The sequence below is a fragment of the Plecotus auritus genome, assembly GCF_963455305.1.
Source record: "Plecotus auritus genome assembly, chromosome: 1".
Lineage (NCBI taxonomy): Eukaryota > Metazoa > Chordata > Mammalia > Chiroptera > Vespertilionidae > Plecotus > Plecotus auritus.
Window position 1 is genome coordinate 114465704 of NC_137770.1, and position 12419 is coordinate 114478122.

Here is a 12419-nt window from a genome sequence, read left to right on the forward strand (position 1 = left end):
TTTATCTATATTTACTGTCCTTCTTTATCTCTTATTATAGCCTTTGTTTTCAAGTCTATTTTTTCTGATGTAAGTATTGCTACTCCAGATTTTTATTTTCCATTTTCATTTGTATGAAATATCTTTTTCCCTCCCTTTAGTTTCAGTGTGTGTGTGTTTTTCTATCTGAAGTGGGTCTCTTGTAGGCAGCATATGTTTGGGTCTTGTTTTCTTATCTATTCAGCCACTCTATGTCTTTTCATTGAAGCATTTAATCTATTTACTTTTAAATAATAGGTATGTAGTTATTGCCATTTTATTAATCATATTTCTATCATCATCATCTTTTTCTCCTCCTTCACTTCCTTCTTATCTTCTCCCCCCACCCCACTCCCTCCTTTAACATTTCATGTGATACTAGTTTGATGGTGGTGAACTCCTTTATCATTTTCTTGTCTGAGAGGTTCTCTATCTCTCCTTCTATTCCAAATCATAGCCTTGCTAGTAGATTAATTTTGCTTGTTGGTCGTTGCTTTTCATTACTTTGGATATTTCCTGCTTATTTCTTCTGGCCCACAAATTTTTTGTTGAGAAATCAGCTGACAGTAATATGGGTGCTTCCTTGTACCTAACTAACTTAGTTTTCTCTTGCTGCTTTTAAGATTTTCTTTTTGTCTTAAACCTTTGGCAATTTAATTATGAAGTGTTTTGCTTTGGGCCTCTTTGGGTTCATCTTGTTTAGGCTCTGCACTTCCTGGACTTGTATGTCTATTTTCTTTGCCTTTTTAGGGAAGTTTTCAGTCATTGTCTCTTCAAATAGTTTATCAATTCCTTGCTCTCCTCTTCTGCTGGCACTCCTGTGCTGTGAATGTTGGTGTTGTCTCAGAGTTCCCTAAACTATCCTCATTTAATTTTATTCTTTTTTTTCTGTTCTGATTGTTTTTTACCACTTTGTCTTCCAAATTGCTGAATTCGAACCTCTGCTTCATCTGATCTGCCAATTTTTCTGTCTAATGTATTATTCATTTCTAACTGGATCTTTTTTTATGGTTTTTTCTCTTTGTGTAAGTTCTAACTGAGTTCATCTATTCTTATTCTGATTTCATTGATCATCTTTTTATAACCAGTGTTTTGACCTCTGTATCTAGTAGATTGCTTTCCTCCATTTGTTTAGTTCTTTTTCTGGAGATTTCTCCTGTTCTTTCATTTGGGACATGTTTCTTTATCTCCTAATTTTGGCTGTCTCCATGTGTTTGCTTCTACATAGTAGGTGGATAAGCTGTGTCTTTCAATCTTTGCAGGGTGGCCTTATTTAGTAGGTGTCCTGTAGGACCCAGTGATGCAGTCTCCCTGTTCACCTGAGTTGGGTGCTCCAGCAGTGTTCCTTGAGTGGATTGTGTGTACTGTCCTGTTGTATGTGAACACATCAGTGGTTTGGATTGGACCCTTAGTCTGACTGGCTATGAGGACTGGCCCTGACTATAACAGACAAGCTGTTATGCAGAGTTGATCTCTTAAAGTGAGATTCACTGTAGCAGAGCTTTGGTGTCTTCTGACTTCACCCTTTTGTTGTATCATTTTCGGAGCGAAATGAGGTGGTGCTCTGGTGTGGTCTGAAGCCAGCCACTGGGTTTGTTGGTCCTGGGGCCTCTTGGGAAGAGCTCAGGTGCAGTCCTAGGTAAACTGCTCCCTATGCCTGATCTGGACCTACCTAGCAAGAGCTATAGAGTTATCTGAGGTTGCTAGCTGTCTCTACTGGTCTGCCAGGGGGTACCTGGGAGAAGCCACACTGCACAATGAGGCTGACTGCCACTAGTGCCAGTCTGGGAGAACTTAGCTTGGGTATAGGGTATGCCAAGGCCAGCTGCTGCTTTTTGGGGGTTTTGGATCTTTCAGAGATTTTTAGGGAAATCCACAGCACTGGCCAAGACCAGCCACATGTGAGGAATACCCTCTGAAAGGGGTTCAGGCCTGTGTGTGAGTTGGGTTGTACAGGTTCTCAGGGAATCCCTAGGGTACTGTGAGTTGGATGGAGACTCATATTTGGTGCTTGCCTGTGTCTGCATACTAGGTGGGGAAGGGCTCATCAGAGGAACAAAATGGGGCCCATCTGCTGGCTCTGTGAGGGGCAGAGGGGTGCTCAGCAAAGGAACAATGGCCTCTGACAGCACATCTGAAAGCTGCCTGTGCAGCCCTTGCCCTGGAGCCAGGCAATTCAATTCCTCCCTGTATGTCCCTGCCAATTTCAAGCTGCTGTCCCAGAACTGGGATTCAGCGAGTGAGTCTGTGTAAGTCTGTGTGCAGGCTCCTTAAGCAGATCCCTGGGGACTCCAGCAACCTCCAACTCACTCAGCCACAATCTGTGCTGGTTTTCACAGCCAGAAATTATGGAACTTCTCTCCCCAGCACTGGAGACCTGTGCTGGGTTACCAGGTGTGGGGCTAGGTCCCCTTGACCCATGGCTGAACCTCCAAAGTTGAATTATCTCTCTCAGTTCTTAAATACCACACATGCATGTGGGACCTGCCTATTCTGTGTCTTTGTCCCTCCTACCAGGCTTGACGTGGCTTCTTTATATCCTTAGTTATAGGACTTCTCTGTTCAGCTAGTCTTCAAGGGGTTCTCAGGGGTGGTAGTTCTATAATTTAGGTGTAATTTAATGTTGTCATGAAAAGAGGCAAGCTGAATGTTTATGTATTCCACCATCTTGACCAGAACTGTTTTGTTACTCTTGATTCACAGAAAGAAACAGAAGTAAAGGAACGATCTGTTTTTGACATCCCTATATTTACAGAGGAATTCCTGAACCACAGCAAAGGTGATTACCAAAGTATCATTCTGTGTTACTCGGGTCTGTGACAGGGAAATTTTGTTCTCAGGAGGAATACATTGCTCAAAAGCAGTGATAGTGATATTCCAAATCCTAGGACTGGTCTGGAAGAAGAAAATTGTATTTTACTCTCTCGTAAAGGTAACTACTCAAAGACCAGTGAAGGAAATCTAGCCCAGTGTTGTCAAAACTGCTTTAGTCTCTAGATCAAAGCAAATAAATGTACATCACTAATTCAGTTGCTTTCAAACTATTAACCTGGAACCATTTATACAAATGAAAGCCTGCATCCCAAATCTATATATATAAAAGCCTAAGTGACCATTATGATCGGATGACCAGATGACTGGATGACCGGCCGGTAGCTATTATGGACACTGACCACCAGGGGGCGGATGCTGGAGCTGCCCCCTGGTGGTCAGTGGGCTCCCACAGCCAACCTCCCGCGGCCAGCCAACCTCCTGTGGTCCCTTCCCCAGCAACTGGCTCGATCAACCGGGAGGGACCCCACCTGTGCACGAATCTATGCACAGGGCCTCTAGTCATATCTAATAAAGAGGGAATATGTTAATTGATCCTCACACCATCGCAAAGATGGCAGCACCCACAGCCAATAAGGAGGGAATATGCTGATTGACTGTCCCACCCTCAAAGATGGCGCCCACAGCCAATAAGGAAGGAATATGCTAATTGACTGCCATGCCCTCAAAGATGGCGCCGCCCAGTCCCCTCAGCCCCGTGGGGCAGCAGGTGGGCCCGGCTGCTCTGTGCACCTGCCTCTGGAGTCCCCCAGTCCTCTCAGCCCTGCAGCCTCCCAGGGCCGGCCCGAGCTGCAGGCAAGCCTCAGATGACTGCTGCCCAGCCACCCAGGGCCGCCTGAGGCTCATGTAACCAGGGCTGGGCGAGGCTTGCGCTGCAGGCAGTGGCAGCAGCAAAGGTGTGATGGGGCATCACCTTCCCCTGATTGCCGGGTCACCTCCTGCCCCTGAGGGCTCCTGGACTATGAGAGGGGGCAGGCTGGGCTGAGGAACCCCCCCCCTCCAGTGCATGAATTTTCATGCACCAGGCCTCTAGTATAATATAAGAGCAAAATTTAACCTCATTGTAGTAAAGATGGGAACCCAAAGTGGTTGCCCATTGTCCCAATGTTCCCCTGTGAAATCCCTCAGGTTTTTCATTTCAGAGTTTAAAACAAACAAACAAATATACTTGGAATTTCTACTGTTCCTTGTAAATTTAAGTGTAGAATATGACCAGTTTTAAGAATTAAATTAGCTCTGGGGAGCCAGGTGTTTCATTCCTTAAATTGCTATTTGGAGGGCTATAATGAGAATAGAGAGATGAGGTGGGCTAAATTAGAGAGAGCTAAGCAGAACGTCCTTGGAAAAATCACTGGGACTCCTCAGAGATTTCTAGTGCTCCATGTGTTCTGTGTGTATCTGGGGGGATGTCCTCAGCTCGGGAGGCAGAGCTTCGCCAGCTTCGCAAATCCAACATGGAGTTTGAAGAGAGGAATGCAGCCCTGCAGAAGCACGTGGAGAGCATGCGCACAGCAGTGGAGAAGCTGGAAGTGGATGTGATCCAGGAGCGAAGCCGCAACACTGTCTTACAACAGCACCTGGAGACCCTGCGGCAGGTGTTGACCAGCAGCTTTGCCAGCATGCCCTTACCTGGTAATGCCATCTTTACCTGAGCACTTCAGAAAGTGGGAGGTGCTATTTATATTGGTATTGGCATGGTGAGACTGAAGTCTCCCCCAAAGAGGAAAATCCATAAAATAAGGGGTTTTTCACCCTCAGGGCCTTTTGTGGGTCATGCAATAAAATCTCAGTATTGGCTACAAATTATCCAAAATCTCGGGTTCTCTGGTCATTTAAATTTTTTCCAGCTGTATTTTAATATAACTTACTTTCTATTAGGTTTAATTTGATAATCAGAACAATAGAAACTGAGTAATAAATCCTGATTTAGAGCACATAAGAAAAGTGTATTTGCTTGCTTTGTAATTTTGTTTTAATGGAAAGGAAGAAGAAAACAAACACTAGTATTTCTTATATATTTTTTCATGTTGAGGTAAGTCACAGAATAAAACTGGGCGAGTCTCTAACCTTTTGTTAATGCAGCTAATCATACACAAAATAGAGCAATTGTATACCCATCTGTTTATTTAGAGTATGTAAGTTTCATTTCTTTGAGGTCTAAACAAGTCTCTCCTCTGAAATTAAAATTTTGCCTGTGGAGGAGACTATATTAGAGGCATAATTTCTTCTGCTGTGGATTCACTTAATTGTATTATGGTCGAACTAAATAGGGAGGATTTTCTGACTTTTTCTTCTTATCTTATGTCAGGAAGTGGAGAGACACCTACCCTGGACACAATTGACTCATATATGAACAGACTGCACAGTATTATTTTAGCTAATCCCCAAGACAATGAAAACTTCATAGCTACTGTTCGAGAAGTTGTAAACAGACTTGATCGTTAAGGAATGGTGAGTGCTCACTGATATATTTATATGTCAGCACAACTTCAAAAATAAAATGGCCTTCGACTTTATCAATACTACTAAAACTTTAGAATTATACTGAATGAGTTAGAGACTTGATTCAAGATTCCTGTTGCATACTGGCTAAATGTCGTAAATAATGTTGGAAAACAGAATCAAAACAGTTTTACTCATATATGCTTCAGCATAGTTTAATGGAAAGAGCATGATTTTTCTGGTTGAATCTTCATTATAGCTTTGTCACTCATTCGCCGTATTCTTGGGTGCTAACTTCCCAAAGAGTTTTGAAGAGTGAGTGAGAAATTTTGAAAAAAATCACCCCCAAAACAGTGCTTAAATACAAGAACAAAATAAATATCATTTAATTTTTAAGCTTCCTTTCCCCTGGAAAATATTAATGGTAATTTACATTTAGTAGTCAAGGGACATTGTATGTATGTAAACCTACAACATAAGAAGCTTTTTATTCACCATTGAATATCAGAGTGACTGTTGTATATTAAATGTTAATGTGGACTAACCTTACAGTGAAACAGTTAGTGCCTTGATTAAATTAATTAAAATATAAAGTTTCAATAAGAAAAAAAGAGAGGAGAGAGAAAATTAGCTTTAACAGCCCTGGCCAGGTGGCTCAATTGGTTTGAGCGTCATCCCATACACCAAAAAGTTGCAGATTTGATTCCCAGTCAGGGCAAATACGTAGGTTGTGAAGTTCAATCCCCTATGCATACAGGAGGCAACCAATCTATGTGTGTCTCTCACATCAATGTTTCTCTTTCTCCCTTAAAAATCAATAAACATATCCTTGGGTGAGGATAAAATATATGTATATTCAACAAATTACTAGTGGTGTGTGTTATGTCCTTTCAGAGAAGACAAAAAGTACATTTCCAGAAGGGATCTGCCCATGTAAACATTTTGGTACTAATGGTAAGTCATCAGGTATCATTTTTTAAATGGAACATGTATTTATACACTCAAATCCTAAGAGTACCCTTTAGTATGCCATCCCACAAAATTGACAAAATCTTTTTTTAATTTGTCAATTAAATTGTTCAGTGCCTACTGACATATAAGCTGTGTGGAAATCCTAGGGTTGGACCATATGTGGATACTAAAACAAGAGTGGGTAGCAGGATATTCTCCTTAGAATGGCCAGTCCTGGGTTTGAATCTTTTATTTATTTGTCCTGCAGGTATGTGAGCACACTCATATACATATACATATTCATATTCATTTTCAATATTTATTTATATGAATAAAGAAAATCAATGATTCTTTTTTTAAAAAATTTATTGATTTATTAGAGAGAGAGAGATTTGCTGTTCCACTTATTTATGCATTCATTGGTTGATTCTTGTATGTACCCTGACTGGGGATCGAACATACAATCTTGGCGTATTGGGACAATGCTCTAACCAGCACCAGGCTAGGCTCCCATGATTCTTTATCTAATTAGGCAATATCTGCTAGCAGAGATAGAAGCATTAGTCTTTATCCTTCTTGGCCATGCCCTTGGATGATAACCATACAAGGCAACTCATTATACTTTAGCCTCAGCCATACTCTGATGGAGAAAGGACTACTGTTTTTCTAGTGAGTGGTCAGATGGAAGGAACTATACTTATAAGAAACTAGAGGCCCGATGCACGAAATTCATGCACGAGGTGGGGGGGGGCTCAGCCAAGCCTGCACCCTCTCCAATCCAGGACCCCTTGGGGGACATCCCTCTCACAATCCTGGACTGCTGCCTCCTAATCGCTCGCCTGCCTGCCTGGTCTCCCCTAACTGCCCCCCCTGCCTACCTGGTCACCCCTATCTGCCCCCCTGCCAGCCTGGTCACCCCTTACTGTCGCCCCCAACTGCCCCCCTCTGCCGGCATGGTTGCCCCTAACTGCCCCCCCTGCTGGCCTGGTCACCCCTAACTGCCCCCCCCCTGCCGGCCTGGTCGCCCCCAACTGCCCGCCCCTGCCAGCCTAGTATCCCCTCACTACTCTCCCTGCCAGCCTAATAGCCCCCAACTGCCCCCCTCTGCCGGCCTGGTCGCCCCTAACTGTCCACCCCTGCCGGCCTGGTCACCCCCAACTGCCTCCCCTGCTGGCCTGGTCACCCCCAACTACACCCCCCCACCCCCCGCGCCGGCCTGGTCACCCCTCACAGCCCCTCCGCCAGCCTGGTTGCCCCACGCAGACTGCTGTTCAGTTGTTTGGTCATCCCTCGCTAACCCCCCTGCCAGCCTGGTTGCCGTAGGCAGCCATCTTATGAGGGTGTGAAGATTAATTTGCATATTACCTCTTTATTATATAGGATGGCTGTACTGCCTGCAGAATAAAGCACTAGCATTATTATTGCTTTTTGTGAAGGGAACAGCTTGTAAATCTAGGCCTGGGATTTTGAGGAACTCATCATCTTTCTCATTTTCACATAGTGTTTTCTTGTAGGCTTAAAAAGAGAGAGCTGGAGAAACAGTGTAGGAGATTGTGAAAGAACACAATAACAGATAACATGGTGTCACCTCACATAGGTATAGGGCAGTTATTTTTGAGCCACAAGTGGTTTTCTGTTTTGAGCATTTTGCTAATAATAAGATGGTCCTTTACCAATCTTAGGGATATAAACTATAGTATCTGTTTTCTGAAGTGTCTTTTTTTTTTTTTTTAATGTCTTTACTAATTTTTGTTTTTGAGAGAGAGAGACATCGATCTGCTGCCTCCCACATGTACCTCAACTGGGACCAGCAAACAACGTTCAACCACTGAGCCCCACTGGCCAGGGCCAAAGTGTCTTTGAAAACCTAGAATGTTATTATTCTTTATTTTAAACTACAAATATTTTTCCCTTGAAAAAATAATACCCGAAAATGTGAATCATTTTATTACTTACAGATTCTTACAATCTAGACATGCATTCGTAACTAAAACTGAATACCCCAGACCCTCAAAACTGTCAAACAAAACTGTTATAAATACTACGATTAATACTAGCTTGGCTTCATTATACAAATATGTACAGACACCTAGGCCTGATGTCCTCAGCATTTGTGGTGCCACTGTAAGGAGTCAGTGATTGAAGGGAAGCTAATGGTCTCCCGTTTTAGAGGAGCAAATTAGCACTAGAAGGGACCTTTAGAAATTCCAATATTTTTACATATAAAGAAACTGATTTCCAAAGAGGCGAAATGTCTTACCTGGAAATAACTATGTAGACGAGTGCAGAATCAGGTGTAGAACACATATATCAAAACTCTGGATTAGTGGAGTTTCTAAAACGTTATTAAGGAGGTGGGAGTGTATAAGGGGAAAGCACTAAAAATTTTTAGAATGAAAGCATTAAGATAAATAAGAGGTAAATAGAAAAAAATACAATCTAGTAATTATAATGTTAAAAAATTTTGGCCAACCAAGTAAAAAATTATTTTTATAGATTTACAATGGAAGAATTATCCCAGCTGGCATCTTTCTTTGTGGCTAACCTATACCTAGAAAAAAAAAATGGCTCTGGGAGGCCTTGGGGGTGATTTCATGTTGAGAGGTGACCACTTTATATACAAACTATCAAAATCCATATGTTGCTTGATTTCAGTCTAACCGAATGATAAATATCTGGCTGTTTGAGGGTTGGAAAAAATACTTAATGATTGCATTTTTATCAATGTAACAAGATTTATTGACATATGCACATGATACATTCCTACACATGCAGAGATTCTTAGACTTATACTTGAAGAAAAAGGATTTTAATTGACCATCTATTCTTTGGACTAAAGTAGAGTACTAATTTTCTGTCATCAGATTTGTCCCTGATAGTTGCCTATCTGTGTTCAGCTAAACAATTTTCCTACATCCCCAATTCTCTCCCTCCCTCCCTCCCTTCCCCTCCCCTCTTTCTCACTCTCTCTCCCCCCACCCCCTCACCTACAGGTATTAGAGCTCCAAGATGTGAGGAATGAGAAGCCATCTGTGAAAATTTGAACTGAGTAGAAGCAGAGGAGTACAGATGACTCTGCTTATGAAGGAACTATCAGCTGTGAGTTAAATGCCTTCACCCAGGAAGCCATATGAGGGAACGGCAAAAAGAACATGTTTATGAGCTTCCTATGGAATCGTCTTTGCAAAGCTTTGAAAGTGTGCAGCCACTCTCCCAAGTTTTCAGTTTTCTATCTTCTGCTTTTCTGTTAAATTGGATCTGCATATATTCTGTTGTCATCTTCTGCAGCATAAAGGGAGCCTTCTCATTGTTCTACTTCAGATTTAGACCCTTTTTATCAGTGGCACTCTGGTTTTCTTATCTACCTGTCACTTTTTTAATGCCTTTGGTTGTTATCTTTTTATTCCCTTAACCCCCACCAAGTTACACATCTCCATTTTCTGACCTCTGGGCTTTGTTGCTCAGCAGGGTTCTGAAGGAGAGTTTCTCTTATTGCACAGGCCCAATCTTCTATCTTTATTCTACTGTGACTCCAAAGAAAGGAGCTTCTTTTTAACTACGTTCTGTGGCAGACTGTTTCCTGTCCCACACAGTGTGCAGTGGGTGCCAGCCCTCATGGAGGCTTTGTGATTGCTACCCTGAGAATAAGCTTTCCTTCCTCCTCAGTACTGCCTGCTGTTTTCTGAGCTTAGCTCCTGCACATACCCTGCATTCCAGCCCAGCAAGGTTCTCCTGTTCCCATCTGTTGACAATGTCTTCTGGAGCATTTTTTGCTGTGGAAAAAGTCTTTGGTAAATAGGAGAGAACAGAAAAAGTAGTCTCTCATTTGGCATTGGGAAAAGAAAAAGTTTATCATAAGTAAAAACTGACTGTCTGCTTTAGGTACATTGATTCGTGGATGTGGATAGGCTCAGATGTCATCACAATAGTCTCTTGAGCTGACAAGAAAGGTCACAGAGGAATTCTCATGTCCTTTGTCTTTCTTCTATAACCATACTATAGAATCTATTGCAAAAGAACAGGCTTTCCTTCCTTTTTCCCCCTTCAGTAAGTACATTTTTTTTTAAACACCAAAAGAGAAGAAGGGTTCCCGATTCACCCGTAAAGGTTTGGTTTTGCCTTGATGCTCTACAGCACAAGACTGTCTGTGGCAGCTCTGGTCTTTGGAACCAAAGCCAGGCATGCCGAGCCCATTGTCCAGGCACCACACTACTAAAGCAGGTGGACGTGTGGCCTTTTCACAACATTCTCACAAATCAGGGTGCAAGTCGGAAACCCTCTGGTGACACTGCTGTACCGTCCTGTCTTTTCAGCATCTTCTTACCTGATTTCTTCAATAGCCCAAAGAGGTGGGGAGACAGCCTTTTTAATTTAATTTTTAAATATATTTTTATTATTGATTTCAGAGACGGGGCGAGAGATAGAAACATCAATGATGAGACAGAATCATTGATCAGCTGACACCTGCACGCTCCACACTGGGGATTGAGCCCGAAACCCCGGGCATGTGTCCTGACTGGGAATCGAACCATGACCTCCTGGTTCATAGGTTGACACTCAACCACTGAGCTATACCAGCAAGGCAGACAGCCTTTTTTAATGTCTCATATGAGCACACATCAAATTTCCATGCACTAAAGCCCAAATATCACCACTTGGCAATATTTTAGAATAAAAGCCCATCGTTAACTATTGCTTATTGCTATAATCCTAGCCAACTCACCTGCTTTTTTCCATATTTTCCTATTCTGTTCTCACCTGTCACTGCTGGTGCTGTCACTTCTCTCAGATTCCTTGCCTGCTAAATCCAACCTAGAACACACTGTCTATAGCAGAAGGACATCCAAGCCAGTTCTGGAAATTTGTGACTGCCTTCTGCCAGATGACTTTTGATTTTTCTTCCTCCTGATATTTCCCTTGTTCTTCCTTCTATTAGTTTTGTGCAGCTATGTTAGAGTGCTGTTAACCAGGAAAGGCTATAACTTAGTCCAAAGATCATCATTCTCCTGACTCTAGATATAGAACACCTGACATTGACTTAAAACATCTGCTTATTCAGGAATGCATGAGCTCTTGAAAAAGCCTACAGTCTGAAATCGTTTTCACAAAATAAGCAGCCTGCTTTTGAAATGCTGGCTCTCCCAGCAGCTACATACATGACTCACTGGTGGCGGGGATTCAACTGCCACAATACCATCAGGTCGCATAAATCACGTCTGTGTTGCATCCTCTCTCCTCTGTGGCCAACCAGGAGGTAGCAAATGAGGTTACAGACTAACATGATACCTAATTCATGTTTTCCAATAACCTTATAGATATTACTGCATTTATGTTCTTCTCAAGAAATCAGTTCCCTATTCAATGTTACAGATTTTTATTATTATTATTAAAACACAAGGGACAGCTGAGGAAAGTGAGACAAAGTGTTTTATTTCTAACAAAATTAAATTTTAGAAAAAATATGTGTACATATATTTAGAACTGTTGAAATGCCAAGTTTTCTGTACAAATGTTTTTGTAATGAAACTTTTATATTTTTTTGTTTTTTAAGACGTCAATATGCTTGCTTGACATATGCCTTATTAAAACTTTTATGTTGAATCCATCCTATTCAATTTTATCTGCATTGTAATGAAAAGACTCCTACCTCTGCCTTTTCATCTTAAAGATTGTCAACCCTACATTAATTAATAAGTCTGTTATGCTTTTAAAACAGTAACACATTCATTTTACTAATTTCTTATTCAAAATGTATCTTAGCCTGTTTGAGAATTCAGCTCTTTTAAAGTATGTTATAACAATACAATGAACTGTAATTCATTTTAATATAGCAGTAGTATTATGGAGGCAACTTAAAAGAAGTCTGATTTTTCTTTGTTTTTTTTGTTAATCCTTACCTGAGGATATTTTTCCATTGATATTTAGAGAGAGTAGTAGGGAGGGAGGGGGAGAGGGAGGAAAAGAGAGAAAGAGAGAGAGGAGAGAGAAAGAGAGTGAGAGAGAGGGGAGGGGTGAGAGAGAGAGATTGATTGGTTGGTTGCATACCACATGCATCCCAACTGGCCCAGGTATCGAACCTGCAACCCAGGTATGTGCCCTTGACTGGAATTTGAACCCTAGACCCTTCTGTCCACAGACTGACACTCTTAACCACTGACCAACACCCGCCAGGGTAG

General features: G+C 41.9%; 1 protein-coding gene across 1 annotated transcript in view; it reads left to right on the top strand.

The window, feature by feature from the left end:
* Positions 1-11848, top strand: part of HMG20A (high mobility group 20A) — a 154064-nt gene extending 142216 nt beyond the window's left edge. Inside the window, exons 7-10 of the mRNA XM_080667406.1 lie at positions 2722-2797; positions 4267-4482; positions 5159-5301; positions 9237-11848. Coding sequence (XP_080523532.1) covers positions 2722-2797; positions 4267-4482; positions 5159-5295 — 429 coding nt within the window. The 3' untranslated portion in view covers positions 5296-5301; positions 9237-11848. The remainder of the gene's footprint in view (positions 1-2721; positions 2798-4266; positions 4483-5158; positions 5302-9236) is intronic.
* The last annotated feature ends 571 nt before the right edge of the window (positions 11849-12419 follow it).